Source organism: Stenella coeruleoalba (assembly GCF_951394435.1).
Source record: "Stenella coeruleoalba genome assembly, chromosome: 16".
In the NCBI taxonomy this organism is placed as follows: Eukaryota; Metazoa; Chordata; class Mammalia; order Artiodactyla; family Delphinidae; genus Stenella; species Stenella coeruleoalba.
In genome coordinates this window covers 13,774,278-13,798,902 of record NC_137162.1, presented here as the reverse complement: position 1 = coordinate 13,798,902, position 24,625 = coordinate 13,774,278, and the positions used below count along the sequence as shown (strand labels likewise).

At 39.3% G+C, this 24,625-nt stretch overlaps 1 protein-coding gene across 6 annotated transcripts in view; it reads right to left on the bottom strand.

The window, feature by feature from the left end:
* The window catches only part of SHTN1 (shootin 1), a gene marked incomplete at its 3' end in the record, with an annotated part of 157,797 nt that overhangs the window by 91,632 nt on the left and 41,540 nt on the right, over window positions 1-24,625 (bottom strand). For 4 of the 6 annotated variants that reach the window (XM_079899745.1, XM_079899747.1, XM_079899744.1 and 1 more), the window contains one exon: window positions 19,336-19,401. Coding sequence is in view for 2 of the 6 variants with exons in the window: in XM_079899748.1 (XP_079755874.1) it covers window positions 8,999-9,056 (58 nt within the window). Of the gene's footprint in view, window positions 1-8,998; window positions 9,956-19,335; window positions 19,424-24,625 lie in introns of those variants that run through there. The other 2 variants (XM_079899748.1, XM_079899743.1) reach the window with 2 other exon arrangements.

Genomic DNA, 24,625 nt, shown 5'->3' with positions numbered 1-24,625 from the left:
CTTACTAATGGGGTATGAGGACATAAGTCATAACAGATAATGTTCAATTAGGACATTATTCACTTCTGCACACATTCCAGTAGGTTCTGCTCTTAAAGCCAGGATAGAAAGAGAAGTTGTTTATACCTCAGTTGTTAATTAAAGCATTAGAAAAGCCAGGGAAACACTGCTGGAAAACCTGATCAAAAAACAAAGGTGAGAGATTTCATCTAAAAGAAATTATAGCAAACCTGAAATTCACTCTTCACCTGATAGAACACACAGTACAGTGTTAATGATTTAATGATGCTTAAGAAGTAATCTCAACAAACTATATTAATGACTTCAAGTTAACCACCAGAAAGGAAGGAAACTGAGAACTTTAAAATACGTATATAAGTCTGGTTTCTGGTCTGGCATGTAAGGAGCTTGTAAGCTGACACTCTGGTCCTCACAACAACAAAAAAAGCTGAACACACTGAAAATCAACAACTCTTCTTGGATCCATGAGAGAACTGAAGTCACAGGGCAAATCACTACTCCAAAAATTAGAGATACACTCAGACAGATACAGAGGATCACAACTTACTGGAGCAGAAGCCAAGGTGCAGAAACACCCTCATGTGCCAAGATAGGGAAAAAAATCTAAACTGTAACTAACAAATTGCTAGAGGCTCAGTTCCAACAAGTTTGAGAGTTAAAAACTCTAGGCGTGGGCGGATCTTAAGAAGCCCCAACACTTTTTTGAGTTTTAACTCCAGGAGTACTACCAGGTCCTCACAGTGACTACTGAGAAAATTTCCGTACTGTTTCTGGCAGGGGAGGGGAAAAGTAGCCATCACGAAATGTGCCCAGAGCATTCTGTTCTTTATAACAAAACCTTCCCTCAAGAGAAATTATTTTATTAGAGCCTAACAGATTAAAGGGAAGGTAAAAACCAACTCCAGCACCTGTAGCCTTCTTGTCTCACGGACAGGGAAAACTGGAACTGAGAAGCACTTGTGAAAGTCACAGCTCTGGGGCACAGGCTCACTTAAAAACAGAGACCCTATCACAGGACTATTCCCTTCCCCCATACCCTACCACTACATGAATGTTTATAGCAGTTTTATTCCTAACTGCCAAAACTTGGAAGCAACTGTGATGTTCACCAACAAGTGAATGGATAAACTAACAACGGTACATCTATACAATGGAGTATTATTCAGAGAAAGAGAAACAAATGAGCTGTCAAGCACAAAAGACATGCAGGAAGCCCAAATGCATATTGCTACATGCAAGAAGCCAATCTAAAAATGCTATACTCTGTACAATTATAACTACATAACATTATGGGAAAAGCAAAACTACGGAGCCAGTAAAAAGATCACTAGTTGCCAGGAGTTCCAGGGTAAGGTGAGAGGGATGAACAGGTAGAACAGAGGAAATTTTTGGAGCAGTGAAATTATTCTGTTTGATAATGTAATGATGGGTACATGTCATACATCTGTCAAAACCCATGGAATGTACAACATAAAGAATAAACTCTGGGGCTTCCCTGGTGGCTCAGTGGTTGAGAATCCGCCTACCGATGCAGGGGACACGGGTTCGTGCCCCGGTCCAGGAAGATCCCACATGCCACGGAGCGGCTGGCCCGTGAGCCATGGCCGCTGAGCCTGCGCTCCGCAACGGGAGAGGCCACAGCAGTGAGAGGCCCGTGTACAGCAAAAAAAAAAAAAAAAAAAAAAAAAAAAGAATAAACCCTAATGCAAACTACGGACTTTAGTTAATAATAATGTATCAATATTGGCTCATCAGTTCTAAGACCTGTACCACACTAATGCAAGATGATAATAATAAGGGAAAACGGGGGCAGGGAGGGGGAAGATGAGGGAACTCTCTGTACCTTCTGCTCAATTTTTCTGTAATCTAAAACTGCTCCTCGAAGCCGTATTTAAAACAAATATATATATATAAATATGTGTGTATGTATATGTACATACATATATGTTGAGATATACATATATATATATAATCTCAATCTCAGAATCATACCCTGATTTGTGCCATAGAGGATTTGAGATAGAATCAAGTAACTAAAAGGATCCTAATATATTACTGTTCACTGCACCAAACAAAAAATTCAGAACTCGTGTTTTAATGTTTACAATGCTTAGATACATCAATAAAAAATAAATGAAATAAAATGCTTAGCTAACATGGGAAGCAGAGAAAAAAGCAGTGTTCCTTCTACATTTTAAAGCAAAGCTTGGCTGTGTTAACAGCTCTACAGAATAAAATCTACAGCACAACAAAGTTTAAAATATACATACTTTTTGGATCTAACGATTCCACTTCTCAGAATTTTTCCTACAGTTGCACTTACAGAGATATATGTGTACAAAGGATGTAAGCAGCATTACTGTTTTGAATAAATTTTGGTTTTATAAACTTTAGATTCACGGCTGGGCCCGTGAGCCATGGCCGCTGAACCTGTGCGTCCGGAGCCTGTGCTCCGCCAACGGGAGAGGCCACAACAGTGAGAGGCCCGCGTACCGCAAAAAAAAAAAAAAAGTCCTTAACTTGATAACTTTGAGGAGAACTGATCAGATATTTTGTAAAATGTTCCCCAACCTGGGATGTTTTCCTCATGATGAGACTGGGGCTATAGGTTTTTAGGGGAGGACCACAGAGGTGAAGTGCCATTTTCATCATCTCACATCAAAGGTACATACTATCAACATGACTTAAATCACTATTGAAGTTGACCTAGATCACCTAACTGAGGTAATGTCTGTCAGGTTTCTCCACTTTAAAGTTACTATTTACCCCCCTTTGCATACTGTCCTCTCTTTGGAAGGAAGTCACTACGCACACCCCACACTTACAGAGCAGGGCATTATGCTCCACGGCCCTTTGAGCGGAAGGATACATAAATTATTTGGAACTGTTCTACATGGAAGATGTGTCTCTTCTCATTAATTTATATCACTATGGACTCATGAATATTTATTTTATACTTTGGGTTATAATCCAGTATTTTGTTGTTCAAATTGTTCCATCTTTGGCCATTGGAAGTTCTTTCAGTTGGTTCTTATATCTCTTTGACATATCCCCATCATTGTGGGCTCATTTTTTTGAGCACTTCCTTACTTTCTAGTAACCACAAGATACTCCAGGCTCATCTTGTATATATCCTGCCCCAGTCACTCCAGCCCTAGAATCAGCCATTTCTCCCAGGAGCCCTGTTCCTTTTACTGGAAAATGGTATTACAAGCCATGTTCTGGAGCTAGATGTGCTCATTGTTACTGGTACACCTAGGCTCTCAGCTGAAAGAGCAAGGAAATAAATGTCTGTATACTAACCCAATACGTATATACACATCTGTAAATATTTCTATATGTAACCATCGGTATCTATATTAAGCTAAACATGAGTTCATACTGATGTCTCCAACTCTTCTCTATTGCCAGAAGCATTATTTTTAATAAAAAAAAAAGAGAAATACAGAAGTTTGTTTTCCAGAGGACATTAACTACCCTGCGGGAGATCCATACAGGGAACATTATGCAATCAATTTTTAAAGGTTTAACTCTATATGTACTGGTATGAATTCTATAATATATATTAACTGACAAATATATATGTACATACAAACACAATTTCCAGAAGGAAATACAACAAAAGGTTAACAGTAGATAACTTTGAGAAATGGAAATGGGGTTAGAACATGCATTATCAACGGGTCACCCTCAAAGAGGAAAAAAATATTAGATATGACAATGGCCTGTAGCTCTCCAAAGGATCACAGTACACAAAAAGATGCAGAGTATCAGTGGTATTAAAATGTCATGGGGAGGGGAAGTGATTAGGGGAAAAAATGTCTAAAAAGACTCCTTTGGAGAGTATAATGAAATAAAGATTGAGAAATAATGAGTCAGAAGGAACAGGTAATTGTACTTTTTACTCCATATGCTTTTTTCTTCTGTGAGTATATGTTTATTTTTTAATTTAATTTTTTAAAAAAACAAAAGTAAGACTGATCTACCTAACAGCAGTGTTAGGTGAATAGTGAAATTCTGACTAGAAGTTGTAGTTCCTCAGGCCATGCTGAATGTCCATCTCACAGAGGGTCACCCCAACTGGGTCCTCTTTGGCAGTGGCTCACCAACTTTAGGAAAATGCATTTTTAATACTCTGGTTTACAAAAATCATATGGCCCACAATGCCTAAAATACTTATCTCTGCCATTTACAGAAAAAGTCTGCTGACCCCTGATCTCCACTATATTAGCTTACATTTTTTTTGGTTATGTTCATACAGTGGAATACTACTCAGCAATGCAAACAAACGAACTATAACTACATGGGACAATACTGATAAATCTCACATACATAATGAGTGAAAGAGGACAGAAGCAAATAACACACACTGTATGATTCCGTTTATGTACATTTCAGAAACTTGCAAAACTTATCTTTGGTGGCATTGGATATCTTTGGGAAGAGCAAGGTGATAGTGATTGGAGGGGTTATGAAGGGGCTTCTGGAAATGTTCTGATTTAAGCGTTGTTAGAAACATACTTGCTTTTTAAAAATAATTCACTGAGATGTTCATTTCTATTCTGTGCAGTTTTCTCAATCCATGTAATACTTTGTTCTAAAAGCAAAAAATTTTAAATGCAAATCTTACAAAAATGTAACCAGATGAAGAAATATAAATTTACCAGCCTTTTCAGAGGCAACTAAGTAAGTACATATGTACCCTGGTTGTTCAGATACAGTTAGTCCCTGGACCACACTTGGAAAATAGTGGTGTAAAGCCAGGTTTGCACCTGACACCAAGGCAACCATTTAGTCCCAAACGGCTTTCTACTGACTGACTTTGTATGGACCCAAGATTGACAATGCTTCAGCTTTTCCAGATAAATAGGGTCATTTTGGTAGACAGCAGTTTCAGACCCTTTTGTCAAAATAATGCTCTAGCTACTTCCTAGCCTGGAAGCCAAGGGAACACTGGAAGCCTCTTTTAATTACTAACTCTGTTCTAAGAATAAACTTGACTAAATTTCCATGTGAACCTTAAGCACTAGCTCAATAATCTTGGAGAAAATGATACCAACTCTCAAGATGAAAGAAGGTTACCTTGCTTTAAAACCAATTATCTTACCATTTTAAATAGTGTCAGTCCAAGAATAGCCCATAACTTTTATTTGTTTGTTGTTGTTGTTTTGGTCTTACATTAGAACATCCTTTTTGCTAAGTGGCAATCATTCTCTTCAAAACTTCCTCAACAAGATCCAAATGCCATGGCATTATGATGACAGTTTAGTGGACATCTGCTGTTTGTGTCTTTCTAGCCCGCATCCCCCCTTCTGGTAGTGGCACACCAGTCTTTTTTGGACTACTCCAATCCATTGGTCTTTGTGGAGGCTGCCAATCAAGGTGCCCTGCCCTTCCCTGGCCAAAGGACTTTAAACACATGACCCAAATGAGGCTAGTTAGACACTCTACCACCATCTCTAAACTAGGAACTCCTCACCAGCAGGGACAAGGTTTTTTCCATCTCTATATCTCTGAGGCCTAGCACAGTGCCTGGCTATGAATATTCAATGCATGTGGGCTGAATGAAATACAAAGAAAATCATGTACCTTAAACAAATGCGGAGCTAAGTCTATCATTTCCCAACAGAATTCTGAACACTGTATTATGTTTTGTAAGGAAAATGTCCACTTTAGTAAGCTAGGACATATGCATTGGAAATAGTATCGCAAGTTGCCATTTCTCAGTGCATTAAAGATGTCAATCAGTCCAATAAAATAAAGCCGCAAAAAAGACAAAAGGAGAATTACCTCATTACCTCAACATCTGCTTGAACATAAGCAATCGCACACTGGCTAATTTTTTTTAAAGGGACATAATATAACTTTCTAGAAAGACATAATATAGCTAATTATACCATTCACTAGAAGGGAACATACAATGTTTTGAAGTAATTCAGAAGTGGGTGTGATTTATAAGACATAGAGCTTAGGGAATGTTAAGTATAAATTAGAGATTGTTCATATTATGACAGACTCCGTCATTACATTTCACAACTTTTGTCAAAAGCAACCTTATTCACCACACCACTAAAGACTTCACATTAGGGAAGGCTGCTGTCAGCTTTGCCATTTAGAGTTGATGGCAACCTTCTTTCTGAACACCCTCCTGGGGAATGGGTTCAAATTTTAGACTTAAAATACACCAGGGAAGAAACGATATGATGAAACCTAAATGGCCAACAAACATGTAAAAAGATTTCAAACCTCACTAATTACCAGGTCAAACAAATTTTTTAAAGGTACCATTTTTGTTCATCAGATTGGCAAAAATTAAGCAACCTGTCAGGCTGTCAAATTAGTAAAGACTGCTGTTGGTCACTGTTGACCAAAGCATGGGAAAATGGACACTTCTGGGGGGAATGTGAACTGGTACAGCCATCTGGGGAGGGGGGCACTTTTGCAATGCCTAGCAAAACTTTATACATATATGCCCTCTAAGCCAACAATTCCATTCCTAAGAATCTATCCTAGAAAAAAAAATTTTAATTGTACAAACTGATTTGTATGATTATTTGATTAATGACTGTCTACTAGACAATAAACTTGTCTGTCTGGTTCACCATCTCTTCCCCCAGTGCCCAGCACATGGGCATCACATATGACAGGTACCTAGTATTTGTCAAAGGAGTAAATGAATAGGTTTACTCAGCCTAAAAAAAGAAAAGCAGAGTATTTAATCGATAATGGCTCTTCTTGTTCACATTAAATAGTAGTGGAATTATTCACAATGTTAACAGGCTGTAAAAAGTACTGTCTACTTTTAAAAATAAATCACACATACCGGCTTACAAAATTGATCATAATATTGGTAAGAGCCCAAACACCTAGTTGCCAGGTTTTCCTCCTCAAATCCCTAGCCTCCCAGTTAGTTCCGCAGGTTAAACAGCAATTAAATACTCTTGAAATAAGTCACTTGCTATCACAGTCTATGATCCACTGACAAATGCTCCAAGTTTGAAATGTATAAAAATTACACCATGGGCTGATAAAAACCCCAACACCTGTGTAACCAGACTCAATATCCCAAAAAAAAAGTATACGCTTTAAGAAACACAAATTTCAAAGTCTAACTGTTCTATTGCCTTTGATATGCTCAAAATTGAGGAAATATATCCTCTAAAAATACTAATGCATTGATTTGTTTGTTTTCCAACATAACTGGAGAACCAGAAACTTAAGAATCGTCCGTTTTTCTCAAGTCTCAAATCCAACACAGAGATAGAGATGTGTTCCAAAATCAAATATAAATAACTTGTGGATTATCTGCACTGTTAAATTATCCTTGAAATTATATACATAATGAAAAGAAGTGAAATTTGAAATTTTAACATTATTTGAAAACTGACCATCCATCAAAAGACCTGGCATCCACTGACAGATACTACCAATAATGAAAGCTCCAACAGTCTAGAATATGAGTTAAGAGTCTTTATGTTGGGTGACGGGGGCAGTGTTATCAGGAATAAAATACTAATAAAATCCAGCCCTTCACTAAAACACTTGAGAAATTCCAGATAAAGGCATGTTGCCCACCCACTAGATTCACTGATTCTTGTGACTTCATGACCTTAGACTAATCTAGGATGGGAGTTGACAGTACGTGGGAAGGCAAAAGCCATTAATATTTATCCAGCACTTTCTAGATGCTAGATACCAGAGAGGAATGTGTTCTGTCCATTTTCGAGAGGTTAAATATTGATAATTTCCCCAAGGTCACACAGTTACTAAACAGTCATGTTGAGATTTGTTTCCAGGAGTGTGGACTGCAGAGGGATCAAAATACCCTTATGAATGGTATGTCTGTGGTCTCGAGGAGCAACAGGTCACAGTACTGGACAGACCTCATAAAATCATCTGGTTTAGCTCTTGCGCCTAGTCAGGTCAGGCTTGATTAACCATAAGACCCACAGAAGGGAAGAGACTCTTCCAAGTTCACAGAGTTGGTGAGTTAAGTCAAGAGAAGTGAAAGAGCTGGGATTAAACACCAGGATTAGCCACAGAGCGGGGCCCCTTCCACTATACGGCCATGTAAGCAAGTTATTCAGGAAAACATATGTTCCTACACATTTTTACTTCCTAAATCTGCATGGTTCCTCTTTCTTGACCCATATTCTCAGGCCACCTTTGGTCAGGGTAATAATAATTTTAAATTTAAAAAGTGTTAGGTTCACATATGATCTTAATTTGGCTTTGTTCAGAAGTGTGGTTAAGTGATGAAAATCACTGACTACAACAGTTCTTTATTAAGAGATTAAAACAGTTCTTTATCTAGTTATCAGGCAATGCAGAAATGCATGTACATGGCTTTCCTGCGAACCAGAGACAAGTCCTAATTCAAGAAGCCCCGCACAGGCAGGGTGTTGCCTCACTGACAAATAAATTGCTAAAAATGGGAAGCGATAAAACACACCACGGCCTGCAAATCCTCGCTGCTAAGGAAAGAGGAACTAGGCCAAACCAGAATGAAAAGCTCGGAAAGGCTGTCAAGCAGCGCCGCAGGCGCCAACGTGCAAGGGGGGGCCGAGGCCAGGGAGCGAGGCCAGCAGAGCTGCCTAAACCGCCGCCTCTCCAAAATAACCAGCCCCACTCGCTTCCCCCGCGTGTACGGTGGTACCGTGGGACCTCGTCCCCGCCAAATCCTTGGCCCTTCTCCTCAACCCCCATGGCCGGCTAAAGCGACCAAAGGGTAGCGCTCCCCGCCCTGCCAGGCACGACACTCCCAGGCACAAGCAAAGCACGTTACCCTCTGCCCCGAGCTCGCCAAAGCGCGCGGGGCGCGGAGAATGCTTTTCCACGGGTGACGGAGCTACTGGGGGTGACTACGACGGCCGCAATACCTCCCGCCCAGCTTCCACCACCGCAAAGCCAGCGCCCTGGAGCCGTCCCCGCCCATGGGCCGCGGCTGCCCGCACCTGGCGGCCACACGCCCGCCTACCTTGCTCCTTCAGACTGGAGATGAGCTGCAGCTGCTTCTCCTCGTCCGAGCTGTTCATTTTGGCAGGTGGGGCCGGGAATAAAAGGAAAGGAGGGAGAGGCGAGGGGTACAGTGGGGGGAGGGGAAAGAAAAAGCAAGATGCCGGTGGCTTGCGGCTTCACTACCCGGAAGTTGGATTTGCTCCCGCTCCTCCTCCTCCTGGCGCGGAGCGCGCGGGTGAGATCATCCCCACGCACCTACTCAGCGGCCTTGGCTGCTTCACCTGCAGTCAGGCGGAGGGGCGGGGACAGGCCGGTAGCCCGGGGGCAGGAGGTGGGGACGTAGGAGGCACCCACGGTGGCACCTGGGCCCGCAACCCGTGCCTAGCCTGCGGCCGCCGCTGTCCCTCGCCTTCCTCCGCGGAGGCCGGCGCCGCAGGATGCGCAGGGGGAGGCGTGCGGGGCTGCGTGAGTTCGCTGTGGCTATCTCCTGCACCCTCTTCTCCGCCTCCACCCCGCCGCGGACACCCAGACGCGCGTTCCGGAGAAAACCTGCCCTGGGTCTGCAGCGTCAACGAGAACCCCACTTGGAACGCTGTCAAGAGCCTCTCCCCACGAGCGAGATGTAATTAGCAATAAACACCCAGGATTCTTCCCCAATTCTCGTACAGTGGACTCTGGGGGCGGTGTGGGAAAACCTAGGTGCCCTCAGGGCCGGGCTCTGTGTTAATATGCTTTGCACCTTGATAAGCATACAGATACTGAAACAGGCCAGTCTGGTAAGTTCCAAGGAGGGCGTGGTAGTCAGCTGGCTTCCTCCAGCAACACCGGTTTGAGAAATGGTCAAAACTGGGCCCTGCAGCACGTGGATCGCCAGGCCTCGCGGATCATCTGGTTTGCGGTGGAAATATCTTCTCTTCAGGGTAGAGGCCACTGCAGTCCAAATACCTAAGGTCACACATCTGCCTGGCAGCAGAGCCTGGTGAAGTGAAGCCCAGCATTTGTCCCGCTTCACTGCCTTCTAGGCTATTTAAACCCAGGTCTGGGTTAGAGCCTGACCAGAAAAGGGGCGGCAGACCTTCCAGATTTCAAAATGGTTCTCCCCAACCCCCAGTTGCCAGTCAGTCTTTGGTCAAGTCTCCTGACCTCTTTGAACTTCATCTAAAAAATGGGAATAATACTAATACCTACTCTCCCGGAAAGGCTGTTAAGTGCTGAACAAGGAGAGAAAGATACACAAAACACCATATCCAGAATCTGACATATAATAGATGTTCTTTTTTAAAAAAAAAATTAAGGTTACAGCTCTGTGAAAAAGGAGTTGTGGATGCTAATTATAAGCTAAAATGGGCAGAGTTCTTTTACACTAATCATTAAGCATACAAAATAAATCCAAACTGAATTAGGCTTACTGCACATCTTGTTTTTTCTCACTGCCTCAAAGGTCTTAGTGTGGGTACTACACGGGCACAGTGCTTCTGCTCATTCCTCACTTGCTATTTTATGTAAATGCCCAACTCCATTTACTGAGTAGGTCTCCATAAGGAATGGGGAAGAGGAGCTAGAATATAGGTAAGTGCTCCAACTAGTATCTGTCTGATATTCCTACTAAATTCTAATTCAAAACGAACTGAAAAAAAATGGTAGCACTGCTTTCTCATCTTCTAAAAAGGCAATATAATATTTTAGCATGAGTGATTTAGTGGTAGAGTGATCTAAAAAGGCAGCATTTAAATAGGCAGTTTTTAAATAGAGTGAACTAAAATTTTGAAACTTTAAAAATAATTTTGGTATGGGGTCTTTTTTTTTTTCTTTATAAATTTATTTTATTTATTTATATTTGGCCATGTTGGGTCTTCATTGCTGCGCACAGGCTTTCTCTAGTTGCGGCGAGCAGGGGCTACTCTTCATTGAGGTGCATGGGCTTCTCTTGCCATGGCCTCTCTTGTTGCAGAGCAGGGGCTCTAGGTGCATGGGCTTCATTAGTTGTGGCATGCAGGCTCAGTAGTTGTGGCTCGCAGGCTCTAGAGCACAGGGTCAGTAGTTGTGGCACACGGGCTTAGTTGCTCCACGGCATGTGGGATCTTCCCGGACCAGGGATTGAACCAGTGTCCCCTGCACTGGCAGGAGGATTCTTAACCACTGCACCACCAGGGAAGCCCTGGGGTCTTATTATTCAGTCCTTTCCCTAGTTTTTCTTAAGATAGTTTAAGACAGTTGCAGATCCAGCTGCCAAGAAAAATAATCAAATGGCCTTTGCCTTAAGATTACCTGAGATGGTATCTTAATCCTCAGAGTTTAAAGAAGGCCCAGGAAACATGAGAAATTCAGACTCAACTACATGAAAATATGAATGATATGTGCTGCCACCAGGTATTTTGTATAAAGAGAAATCATTTCCAGAAAAAAAAAATCAAGAGATTTGAGTAACAAATCATGGTCATCTAGCTTTCATACTGCAGCCAGGAAACCTGTTATACCTGATCAGTCACTCTGACTGCTGGATAATGCCAGAGTCCTCCTCCAAACCTAAATAATCAAATAATTTCTCCTATGAAACCAAATACCAGCAGAGTGCCTGTTAAATATTTGGGTTAGTTCACAAGGTTCCACTTTTTAAATGGTCGATTTAATTGTCTACTCCCATTATACAGTAATTTAGATATCACTTTTGGAGTTTAAGAATGAGTTAATCAATTATCAAATCTATAATCAAATTGAGTACTTTGGTCCCACACGGAATCTGCAGCCCCTTGAAATTAATCCTGTTTCCCTTCCTTGAAATTAAAATAGCCTCCTGAAATACAGTATGGTGTTATCTTGAGGGCATGGGATGAATTATTAGGATGGCTATTAGAGTCAATTATAGGGATTCAGATCTCCCATTACTCCATGGTTTATTTATATGATATGAATATTAATGGAAAGGATAGAAGTGATAATAATTAGTTTTTGTTCTATTTAATAATGCATATAGGGATTTGTGTTGCAGGCATCACAATGGATTCATTAACCTCCATATAACATGTAATTAAAAACCCTTAAAATGTGTCTGTACATATGCATATATGGACAGAGATAGGGGAAGGAGAGACTTTTTAAAAATGAGTTGAAAGGATATGTACCAAACTCAGGATAATGGCTGCTTCTAGGGGTAGAAAGTAGAGGAAGAGGCCCAAGGGGTGAGGAGTGGAGTGGGAGAGAGCAGTGATCAAAGGATTTTCTCTTTAATGTTTGTGTTTCCAGGAATTTAATGTAAAATCACATTACTGATGTAGTCTTTTGAGGTATATAGACAAATAAGACTGAAATACAATAGGAAATGAAGGTTCATTTCCTCTAATCCACTAATTCCATATTAGGGAATCTACCCTAAAAGGCTTTACTATAATGTTAATTATGATATAAAAATGATAACACTGGAACATTACTTAACAATAAAAAAGAAAGTTTTGATACATGCTACACCATGGATAAACTTTGAAAACATTATGCTAAGTGAAAAAGCCAGTCAGAAAACACTAGACACTGTATGACTCCATTTATGTAGAATGTCCAGAACAGGCAAATCCACAGAGAGAGAAAGTTAATCAGTGGTTGTCTAGGGCTGTGGGTGTTGGGGGAATGGTAAGTAACTGCTAGAAGGTATGGGGTTTCTTGCTGGGGTGGTAAACTTTTTCTAAAATTGATTGTGGTGATGGTTGAACAACTCCATGAACATATTCAAAACCATTAGATTGTATACTTTAAGTGTATACTTTGCATGGGAAAATTTTGTGATATGTGAACTATATCTCAAAAATCTGTTATAAAAAATAGGTTTTCAGAGGAAGAAAACTTTTACCTTAAAAAACTACTTACATAACTCTATTAAATTTATGTTTCTTGTATAAACATTTTTCCTTTTTCAAATCTTTGTATATATATACATTCTACTTTCTACTAAACTTTATTTCATATATACTTTATCTTGTACCAATATAATCTACATATTTACTCAATGCCACTCCATTGTATCAATGAATATTTAGCTATTCTCAAATTCTTAAGACATTTGAGTTGTTACTAGTATTTGTCTCTTTATAAATAGTGCAGCAGAAATACAAGGACCACTCCTAGGCATATCATAGTCAAACTGTTAAAAACTAAATATAACAATCAGGTCTTAAAAGCAGCCAAAGAAACATGCATATTACATGCAGTAGAACAACAATAAAAGTGATGGCAGACTTCTTATTTAATGTTGTAATCATTAAAGGATTACAACAAAATTCAACACTCAACAATATAAAAAGACACAAATAGGTGAAAGTAATAAAACAATGAAAAAGTATTCCATGCAAATAGTAACCAAAAGAGAACTTGGGTGGTTATACTAATTTCAGACAAACAGACCGTAAGTCAAAAACTGTTACAAAAGACAAAGGAGGACATTATATATTCACAAAAGTGTCAGTTCATCAAGAATATATAACAATTATAAACACATATACAGCAAACAAACAACTCCCAAAATATATGAAGGAAACATTGACAGAATTGAAGGGAGAAATAGACAGTTCAACAATAATACTTGGAGACTACAATACCTCACTTTCAATAATGGATACAAAATTCTGATAGAAGATTAATAAGGATAGAGAGGGCTTAAACAACACTATACACAAAATAGATATAACAGACATGTATAGAACACTCCAAACTATAGAGCACAATTCACATTCTTCTCAAGTGCACGTGGAATATTCTCCAGGATAGATACTATGTTATGCCAAGAATTTAGTCTCAATAAACTTTAAAAGATTAAAATCATAAAATCGTACAAATCATACAAAGTATCTTCTTCAACCATAATGGCATGATATTAGCAATCAGTAATAGAAGGAAATCTGGAAAATTCACAAATATATAGATATTAAACAACACCCTCTTCAATAACCAAAGGTTCAAAGAAGAAATCACAAGGGAAATCAGAACAGAGAGGATTAAAAACAAAAATATAACACCCCAAAACTTCTGGGGTGCAGTGAAGGCAGCGCTCACAGGGAAATTTATAAGCTGCAAATGGCTAACTTTACACCTTGAGAAAATAGGAAAAGAAGAGTAAAATAAACCCAAAGTTTGCAGAAGGAAAGAAATAATGAAGATTAGAATGGAGATAAGTACAATAACACACAATAGAATCAATGAAATCAAAAGTTATTTCTTTGAAAATATCAACAAAATTGACAAATCTTTAGCTAAACTAATAAAGAGAGATGATGAAAATAAAATCAGAAATGAAAGTGGAGACATTATTACCAACATGAAAAAAATGAAAAGGATTATAAGAAAATAATATGAATAATTATACACCAATAAATTAGAAAACATAGATGAAATGGACAAATTTCTAGAAACACACAAATGATGTAGACTGAAGAAGAAATAGAAAATCTCAATAGACTCATAACAAGTAAAGAGACTGAATCAGTGATCAAAAACCTTCCAACGAAGAAAAGTCCAGGACCAGATGCCTTCACTGGTGAATTCTACCAAATATTTAAAGAACAATTAACACCAATTCTTCTAAACTCTTTCAAAAAATAGAAAACAAGGGAAAACTTCCGAACTCATTCTATGAAGTCAGCATTACTATGATATCAAAGCCAGATAAAGACATCACAAGAAAAGAAAATTATAGACCAATAACCCTTGTGAATACAGATATAAAAGTCCACAACTAAATATTAGCAGCTAATCCAACAGAACATTACGGGGATTACACAACATGACCAAGTGTCTCCAGGATATATCATGTTTTCAGCCACAAAACGTTTTAACAAATTTAAGAAGATTGAAATCATATCAAGTATCTTTTCCAACCACAATGGTAGCCATTTTGAAATATACCCAGAGAATACTGTTATCCTTAAAAAGGCCTGTCTTCAAGAGAAACTATTTTACTGAGATTTTACCAAAGCCTAACAACCAAGAGAACGGAAATACCCAACTGAGGCCTGGTCCAGTCTCCCACACAGGGAAAGAAAAACACCAGCCCCTTCATGTGGCATAAGGGAAATAACCAACTCCAGTCTTCTCATCTCACCAGAGGGAGTAAACTGAGAAATAATTTGTAAGGTTACAGCCCAGGGGTACAGGTTTGCTAAAAGACTGAGGTCCAATCATAGGTCTATAGAATGCATCCCTTCCCCTTAAACTTTACCACTACATCTATAGGACTTCTATATAATAACAGGGGATTACAATGGAAAGAATTGCATGTCTCAGACCTTATTTAAGAAGAAGTCTTTATAGAAACCCGAAGACACAGAAGAGACAAAAACAAGGTCACCAGAGGAAAATTTAGCCTCTGACACCTACGGCTACAGCAAACAGTAAACACAGCCTAATTCCTAGCCAAATAAACATAAAACTTCACAGTAGAGGCCTATTTACTTCAGTTCTTTTTACCCAGTACATCATGTACAGGTTTAAACAAAAAATTACAAGGCATCCTGAAAGATAAAAAAACACAGCTTAAAGAGACAGAGTAATCATCAGAACTGGAGTTGGATATGGCAAAGTTTTAAAAATTTCAGACCTAAAGTAACTATGAATAATATGCTAAGGGATCTAAGGAAAAAAGTGGACAACATGCAAGAACAGATGAGCAACGTAAGCACAGAGACAGAAACTCTAAGAAAGATTCCAAGAGAAATGCTAGAAATAAAAAATATTTTAACAGAAATAAAGAATGGGGACTTCCCTGGTGGTGCAGTGATTACAACTCCACACTCTCAATGCAGGGGGCCCGGGTTCAATTCCTGGTCAGGGAACTAGATCCCACATGCATGCTGCAATTAAGAGTTTGCATGCCACAACTAAGGAGCCCGCCTGCCGCAACTAAGATGCAGGGCAACCAAATAAATATTTTTTAAAAAAGAGAGAAATGAAGAATGCCTCTTTGATGAACAAACTGGACACAAATGAGGAAAGAATCAATGAGCTTGAAGATATGTTAACAGAAACTTCCCAAACTGAAAAGCAAAGAGGAAAAAAATGAAAACAAAGGAACACAGTATCCAAGAAATGTGGAACGATTACCAAAGGTTTAATATTCATGTGACTGAAATACCAGGAGAAGAGAGAAAACAATCTAAGAAATATTTGAAGTAATAATGACTGGGAATTTCCCAAAATTAATGACAAACACCAAACTGTAGAACAGGAAGCTGAGAGAATGCCAAATAGAATACCAAAAAACTACATGTTGGAATGCCATATCAAAAAAAAAGCAAGAGGGCTTCCCTGGTGGCGCAGTGGTTGAGAGTCCGCCTGCCGATGCAGGGGACATGGATGGGTACGTGCCCCGGTCCGGGAGGATCCCACATGCCGCGGAGCGGCTGGGCCCGTGAGCCATGGCCGCTGAGCCTGCGCGTCCGGAGCCTGTGCTCCACAACGGGAGAGGCCACAGCAGTGAGAGGCCCACGTACCGCAAAAAAAAAAAAGAAAAAAATGGCCAATGAGCACATGAAAAGGTGTGCAAAATCATTAGTCACTAGGTAAACGCAAATCAAAACCACGATGAGATACCACTTCATGCTCACTAAGGTGGCTGTAATCAATAAGACAGACAATAACAAGTGTTGGGGAATATGTGGAGAAATTGGAACCCTCACACATTGTCAGCGGGAATGTAAAATGGTGTAGCCATTTTGGAAAACAATTTGGCAGCCCCTCAAAAAGTTAAACAGAGTTACCATATGACCCAGAAATTTCACTTCTATGTATATACCCAAGACAATTAAAAACATATGTTCAAAAAGTTGTATATGAATGTTAGTAGCAGCACTATTCATAACAGTCAAAAAGTAAAAGCAACCCAAATGTCTATCAATTGGTAAATAGATAAACAAAATATATGTCCATATGATGGAATGGTATTTGGACAGGAATGAAGTACTGATACATGCTATAACATGGATAACCTCGAAAACATTATGCTAAGAAGACACACACTGTATGATTCCATTCATATAAAATGTCCACTAATGGCAAATCAGAGACCAAAATTAGATTAGTGGTTGCCAAGGGCTGGTGGTAGGAGGGAATGAGGAATGGGTATGAGGTTTCTTTTTGTAGTGATGAAAGTGCTCTGAAATTAGATAGGAATGACATTTCCACAACTTCTTGAATATATTAGAAACCACTTTAAAACTGTACACTTTAAAAGAGTGATTTTATGCTATCTAAGTATTTCGAAAAATTATTTAAAAAATAAAATTGTGTAACTATGTATGGTAATGGATGTTAACTAGACATTGTGGTGATCATTTTGCAATACATACAAATATTGAATCGTTATGTTGTACACCTAAAACGAATATATATGTCAATTATATCTCACTTTTTAAAAATCTAGGGAAGTGAATGATACTGTATGATACTAGAATGACGGATACATGTCATTATACTTTTGTCCAAACCCATAGAATGTACAACACCAAGAGTAAACCATAATGTAAACTATGGACTTCGGGTGATTCCAATGTGTCAGCAAACATTCATCAGTTGTAATAAATATTCCACTTTGGTGTGAGATGTTGATAATGGGGGAGGCTATGCATATGTTGGGACAGAAGGTACATGAGAAACCTCTGTACCTTCCTTTCAATTTTGCTGTGAACCTAAAACTGTTCTAAAAAATAGTCTTTAAATATGAAAAAAAAGATTTTAAAAAGAATAATCTACGTCATTCAACACTGAGAAATTATTAAACACCAGCTATGAAGCAGACACTGTTAGACCTAGGTAATAAGAGAAATGAATACACTATGGCCCTCACTCTCAGACACACCAATCTGTTAATTAAAGCAAACGTATCAAAAGATAGCTGCAATACAGGTATCCACTACTTTTCGAAAGTTCATTTTACAACACTTCACTTTTACAGAAGACCTACTTTAGGACCTGGTTTCACTTTTATGAAGGGGTAAAAGGCAAAAATAGTGTTCAATGTTTGTTTTGCAGCAAGCCCCAAGCTGCTGCAAAGTGGCACTGTCAAGCTCCTTCCCTGGGAACTATACTCAGCATCTTAGCATCAAGTTGCCATAGCTTTGAACTCTGTATGTGAGCAACTGTGCTTTATCTTGATATATTTTGTGCATACGTTAGCAAGATGTGTCCTAAGGTAATTGCTTTTTTACCTTCCACCATTTCAGCTTAGGAAAGGTTTCATAGGAATGTTCTGCTTTCGAATAGTCAGGGGGAAACCTGTACAGTATGATGGGTCTGTGATGGCATTAATGTTCAGAGACAGTAACTGAGATAAAGGAGGCAATGATTCACTCTCTTTGGTAGAATTAGGGCATGCTTTCTTGAGGAATGGAATTTCAAGGCGGATCTTGAAAGATGAACTGCAGTTTGCAGGGAATATGCAGAGAAAGAAACTCCAGACACTGAAAAAGCATATGCAAATACATGAAGGTAGAAAAAAAGACTAAAGGGACTTCCCTGGTGGTGCAGTGGTTAAGAATCCGTCTGCCAATGCAGGGGACACAGGTTCGAGCCCTGGTCTGGGAAGATCTCATATGCCACAGAGCAACTAAGCCCGTGCGCCACAACTACTGAGCCTGCGCTCTAGAGCCCGCGAGCCACAACTACTGAGCCCATGTGCCACAACTACTGAAGCCCATGTGTCTGGAGTCCATGCTCCGCAACAAAGAGAAGCCACCGCAATGAGAAGCCTGCACACCGCAATGAAGAGTAGCCCCCACTCGCACAATTAGAGAAAGCCCACGTGCAGCAACAAAGACCCAACACAGCCATTAATTAATTAATGAAAAGAAAACGACTAAAAGTCAGTTCAATGGTATAGTGTTAACCAACTCTCTGAAACAGAATTGAGTTGCCTTCCTTGAGTTAGCTGTCATCAAATCAGTGGGAACAAACTCCTGAAGATCAGGTTTCTCTTAGTGGAAATGCCTTTTGCAACTACGAAAGGGGCATAGTCCAGTGGAAGAGAGGGGAACCATACAATAAACACATGTACAAACAAATCCTAAGAGTAAACACCATAAACAAGTGCATGACAGTAACTCTTGGAGTATATAATTAACATTATGAATAAGATTACGTGGAGCTATGTGCTGAGGTAATGTAAATATCCCCATCAACTCAATCAGACCCAAATAATGACTCTAGCATAACTTATCTGGGTAAAAAAGCTCTTATTGTTTTCATATTCTTACAACTAACTAATCAACACTCATTCATAAAGAGAACATAACTATGATTAAATATAAGTTCCAGATAGGAAAGATTCATTTTACAACTTTCCCAGTTGATTAGACACATTGGCACCATCTTGTTACCTACCCCCTTCTCTGAGGCAGACTTCATCAATCTGGAAAATGAAGGCAGACCACTGATTGGAGGGAAAACCTGAAAAGGATTAAACACTTAGCATGCCATTCTAAAATACTGTAATTACAGTGCAATTAACCATACTGCATATTAAACGTGCAACTCTGAAATGTGTTCAGACTCCCCAATTATAACTAGTTATTCTTCAAAGAATTTTGCCGCCCACATTGAATTTTCTCTAGTGCTTCTTTGTTGTAATTCAGGTGTGATAGTCACTAATATATCTAAGAGGACAGTTAATAAAATGTAGGCATTCTTTACTGTAAACCTAACACATGCATGCCAGGTAATACCCAACCATCACCACTAATAATCATGCTTCAGACAGGCAGATCTCCTCTACAGTTGGACTTTGCCCTCTTTAAAACATATTTAATGGTCAGTTATGAAAAGGCAGTGAGATTGAGGCAAGAGTAAAGGCCTTAGGTGGGAGTGTAGGAACTTGTATACTTTTTAAAAAAAATTTTCCCAACTGGGAGAGTCACTTAGCCTCTCTGAATCTCTACTTCCTCATCTGTCAGTTGGGGTTGTAACTGCCCAGCATTTTGGTGAGGATCAAAAGGCTTAACTGACAGAGAACTCTTAAAAAGTTGATCAGTCTACCCAAATCTAAGGTGCTACTCTGTTATGGGCTCAGATTGTATTCTAAAAGAACGGTCGATGGAAAGGGGAAGACAGATATTTGCAGTCATAGTTAGGCCAGGGAGGATATTCAAAATATTTAAACAAGCCCTAACCAATCAGAAAGAAGTCAGCGTTAAGCAATTGGTATAGCCTGTAGGGTACAGACCAGTTTTGGATCATCCTAGTTTAAAGACAAACAGAGATTTTAAAAATAGGGTAAAAAAAATGGCAGAACTTGTTGAAAAACAACACAAAAACAAAAAACTAATGGTTTTTTTGTTTTTTTTGGCCTTGCAGCATGCGGGATCTTAGTTCCCCTGACCAAGGATCAAACCCATACCTTCTGCAGTGGAGTGCAGAGTCTTAACCACTGTACCACCAGGGAAGTCCAAAAACTAATGGCATTTTAACCTAGCTTTTGTTAATGGCAGTGGATTTTCTGTAACATAGGAGATAGTAGTCACCCTTGAAATTATTTGTTTAAATATTTCTCTTCCCTGCCAGACAGTGCCATGAGAAGAGGGAATATGCCCATCTTAATCATCTCTGTACTCCTAACCAGCACAATGCCTGGTATAGGAATTCAGTAAATATTTGTTGAATGAATGACTTAATAAATTAATGAACAAAAAAGGAATGAACAGGCATTCCTGTTCTATTATTCAATGGCCAGACTAATCCAGAATTCTATGTTCTAGGTACCATGATTTAAGAGAGTTATAAAGGAGAGGGGCCACAGTTGAGGAAACTAGGGACTATTAGTCTAGGTACTGAAAATTCTATGATGTAATAGGTATCTTAAATTTTTTCTGTATAAAAATACAACTTATCAAAATATGTGGGACAGGTAAGGTAGTACTGAGAGTGACATTTATACTGCTAAATGCTGACAATAGAAAAAACGTTCTCAGGCTTCCCTGGTGGCGCAGTGGTTAAGAATCCACCTGCCAATGCAGGGGACACGGGTTCGAGACCTGGTCCGGGAAGATCCCATATGCCGTGGAGCAACAAAGCCCATGCACCACAGCTACTGAGCCTGCACTCTAGAGCCCGTGGGCCACAACTACTGAGCCCGCGTGCCACAACTACTGAAGCACGCACGCCTAGGGCCCGCGGGCCTAGGGCCTGTGCTCCTCAACAAGAGAAGTCACCGCAGTGAGAAGCCTGTGCACCACAATGGAGAGTAGCCCCACTCGCAGCAAAGGTGAATCGAAGATGTCAAACCCAATATTGTTAAGATGTCAATTCTCCCCAAACTGATCTACATAAGTTCAACGTAATCTCAGTTAAAATCATTACAGAAGTTGACAAGCTGATTCTAAAATTCACATGGAAATGAAAAAGATCTAGAATCGTCAAAAGAAAGTTGGAGGGCTAACACTACCTTTTTTTTCAAGACTTACAAAGCTACAGTAATTAAATCAGTGTGATATTGGCATAAAGATAGACAAATTAACCAATAGAGCAGAATAGAAATAAATCCACACACATACAACTGATTTTTGACAAAGGCAATGCAGAGAAGAAAGGATAGACATTTTCAACAAATGGTGCTGGCATATTTACTTATTTTCACTGAAGTACAGTTGATTTACAATATTGTGTTAGTTTCAAGTGTACAACATAGTGATTCAGTTCCATATATATATGGAACTGAATATATATACTTTTTCAGATTCTTTTCCATTATAAGTTATTATAAGATACTGAATATAGTTCCCTGTGCTATTTAGTAAATCCTTGTTGCTTTTCTATTTTATGTATATTAACAGATGTTAATCCCATATTCCTAATTTATCCCTCCCCCACTTCCTTTCCCCTTTGGTACCCATAAGTTTGAGTTTGTTTTCTATGTCTATCAGTCTGTTTCTGTTTTGTATATAGATTCATCTGTATCATTTTTTAGATTCCACAAATAAATGACATCATATGTCTTTCTGTCTGCTTACTTCACTGAATATGATATTCTCTAGGTCATCCATGTTGCTGCGAATGGCAACGTTTCATACTTTTTTATGGCTGAGTAATATTCCAGTGTGTGTGTGTGTGTGTGTGTGTGTGTGTGTGTGTGTGTGTGTGTGTATGTGCGCATGCCACATCTTCTTAAACCAATCATCTGTTGATGGACACTGGTGGTTTCCATGTCTCGGCTACTGTACAGAGTGGTCCAATGGAGAGCACCCATCAAAAACCTCTCCACATACCCTTAAGAAAAGGAAAATTAGGAATGGCACAGAAAAAGGTTGAACACAAGATCTCATGTCTAACTAATAACAGGACCCACAAAGGGTTTGTTTACTTTTGAGAAAATTTACCCCTTAGGAAGTAAGCTTGTCATTTTCCCTTATCCGTCCTGAAAGTGTATCACCTCAACTTCTATAGCAGTCATTCATTCATTAATTTTTCCATTAATTCAACATATACTGAGAGAGTACCTACTCTGCAGCAATGAACAGGATAGACAAGGTCCCTTGTCACCTTTGGGGAAAGAGAGACACAAAAGAACAATAAAGAAACAGCAATAAGAGCTATGCAGAGAATTAAAACTAGGACATGTGATAGTAACCACGTGATTACATTAGTCAGTGTGGTCAGGAAATGCCCTTCCGAGGGGTGATATTTACAGTTAAGTCTAAACAACAAGGAATCAACTAGGTGAAAATATTCCAAGGCAAGTGAGTAGTTAGCTCTAAGACAGGAACAAGCTTACAAACTTTACCCTACACTACCATTTTTCTATGTTTCAACTATCTTCTGAAAATTCAACTGAATTTTCTAAGGCCTAGAAGCTAGAGCAATGGCTATCAGACAATATCTACAACACTAAGTTAGTGGTATACTAGAAAGAACTTGGGACTTAGAAGAACCATTGCTTCATTCTTTCAACTAATATTTCAGCATTTGCCTGATAACAGACACTATGCTTGACATAGACTATAACCACAAATAAGATATCAAATAAGCATTTAGAAACCTGTGGCATAAATGTTACAAAAGGAGCTAGAACTGAGTACCCCTGAGTACTCCAGGCATCCTGAGAGCAGGCACTCACTCAGGCTTGGGGCATGAGGGAAGACTTCCCAAAAGTGTTGTTTAAGCAAAGATGTAAAGACGAGGACTTAAATCAATGAGGAAAGGGTTGGAAGAGGAAAATAAAAGAGCATTACTGTAGAAGGAGCATATGGATAGGCCCAAGGTGAGAAAGGGCATAGAGTAACAGAGGAATGTATGGCTAGAATTACAGCAACAGGAGAGAAAGGGGGAAATGAAGCTGGATATGTTAGCAAGCACTGAGTTTTGAAAGCCTTGTACTTTAAAATTTATCCTGAAAACAATGGGGAGCTTTTTAAGAGATTAAGTAGAGGAGTGATATGACCAGATTTACACTTTAGAAAGGTCCCTGGCTGTAATGGAAAGAATATTTGGAGGCAGGACTAGAAATAGGGGAATATTTGGGAGGCTGTTGCTGACATCTGGGGGAAAATGATGGCCTAAACTAAGACAGCAGGGAGGATGGAAAGATGGACTGAAAAGATATTTAGGAGACAGAATTGGCAGTATTTGGTAACATATTGGATATAGGAAGTGAATGAGATGAACCCCAGGTTTCAGGCAATGAACAACTGGGTGGACAAGTAACGTACAAGATGAGGATCAGCTTTTAGGGACAAAGGAAGTTAGAGACATAAAGAGTCTGAAATACCTTTGAGGTCTCCAAATAAAAGTATCAAAGGTCAGCTAGATACCTGGGTTTACAGCCCAAGAGAGAGGCCTGACAGGCAGGATTAGAAACGGGGACTCATTTAAGAGCCATCAACTCATTTGAATCTGGAGTCAAACAAAGCAACTATAAAAAGGTATCTTTGAGACAATCATAGAAATTTAGGAAGTAATAGATGATATTAAATTATTATTGTTAATTCTGCTTAGGTATAAAATGGCATGGTGGTTATGATTTTTAAAAGCCTTTATGAAATGGATTTGAAGTATTTACAAGTGAAATGATAAGATGCACAAAATGTCAGTAATTGTTGCAACTGAGTAATGGGTCTATGGGCATTAACTAAACTATTATCTCTACTTCTATGTTTGAAAACATCTGTAATAGTTTAAAAAATTTTAAAAAGTCATCTACCTACAGTGGAAACAGTAAGAAATGGATAAAACTGCTCCAGGATGAGAAGAAAAGGGAAGAAAAAGGACAGTGGGGTGTGTGGAAGGCTGGAATTCTGAGGATCTCATTATTTAAGGAAAAAGCACAGGAAAAGGAGTTGCTGAAGAGACCTGAGACTGATAGACAGGCAGGAGAAAATCCAAAGATGGTGATGTCCCCGAAGCCAAGGTAAGAGTTGTGAGAAGGCAGGAATAACCGATAGTGTCAAATACCACAGAGGACTCAAGTAAAAGGAAGACTAGAAAGTACTCGTGCACTTAGCAACCAGAAGGTTGCAATGCCCTTTACCAAGTCAGTCCAGTACAGTGGTGGACACCAATGCTGGATTTCAGTGAACTGAAGAATGAATGGGACATGAGGAAATGGAAAAGGGGTACAGATCACTCTCAAGCAGCTGAGCTCTGAAGGGGGAAAAAAAAAGGGTTATAGCTAAAACCCTTTGGG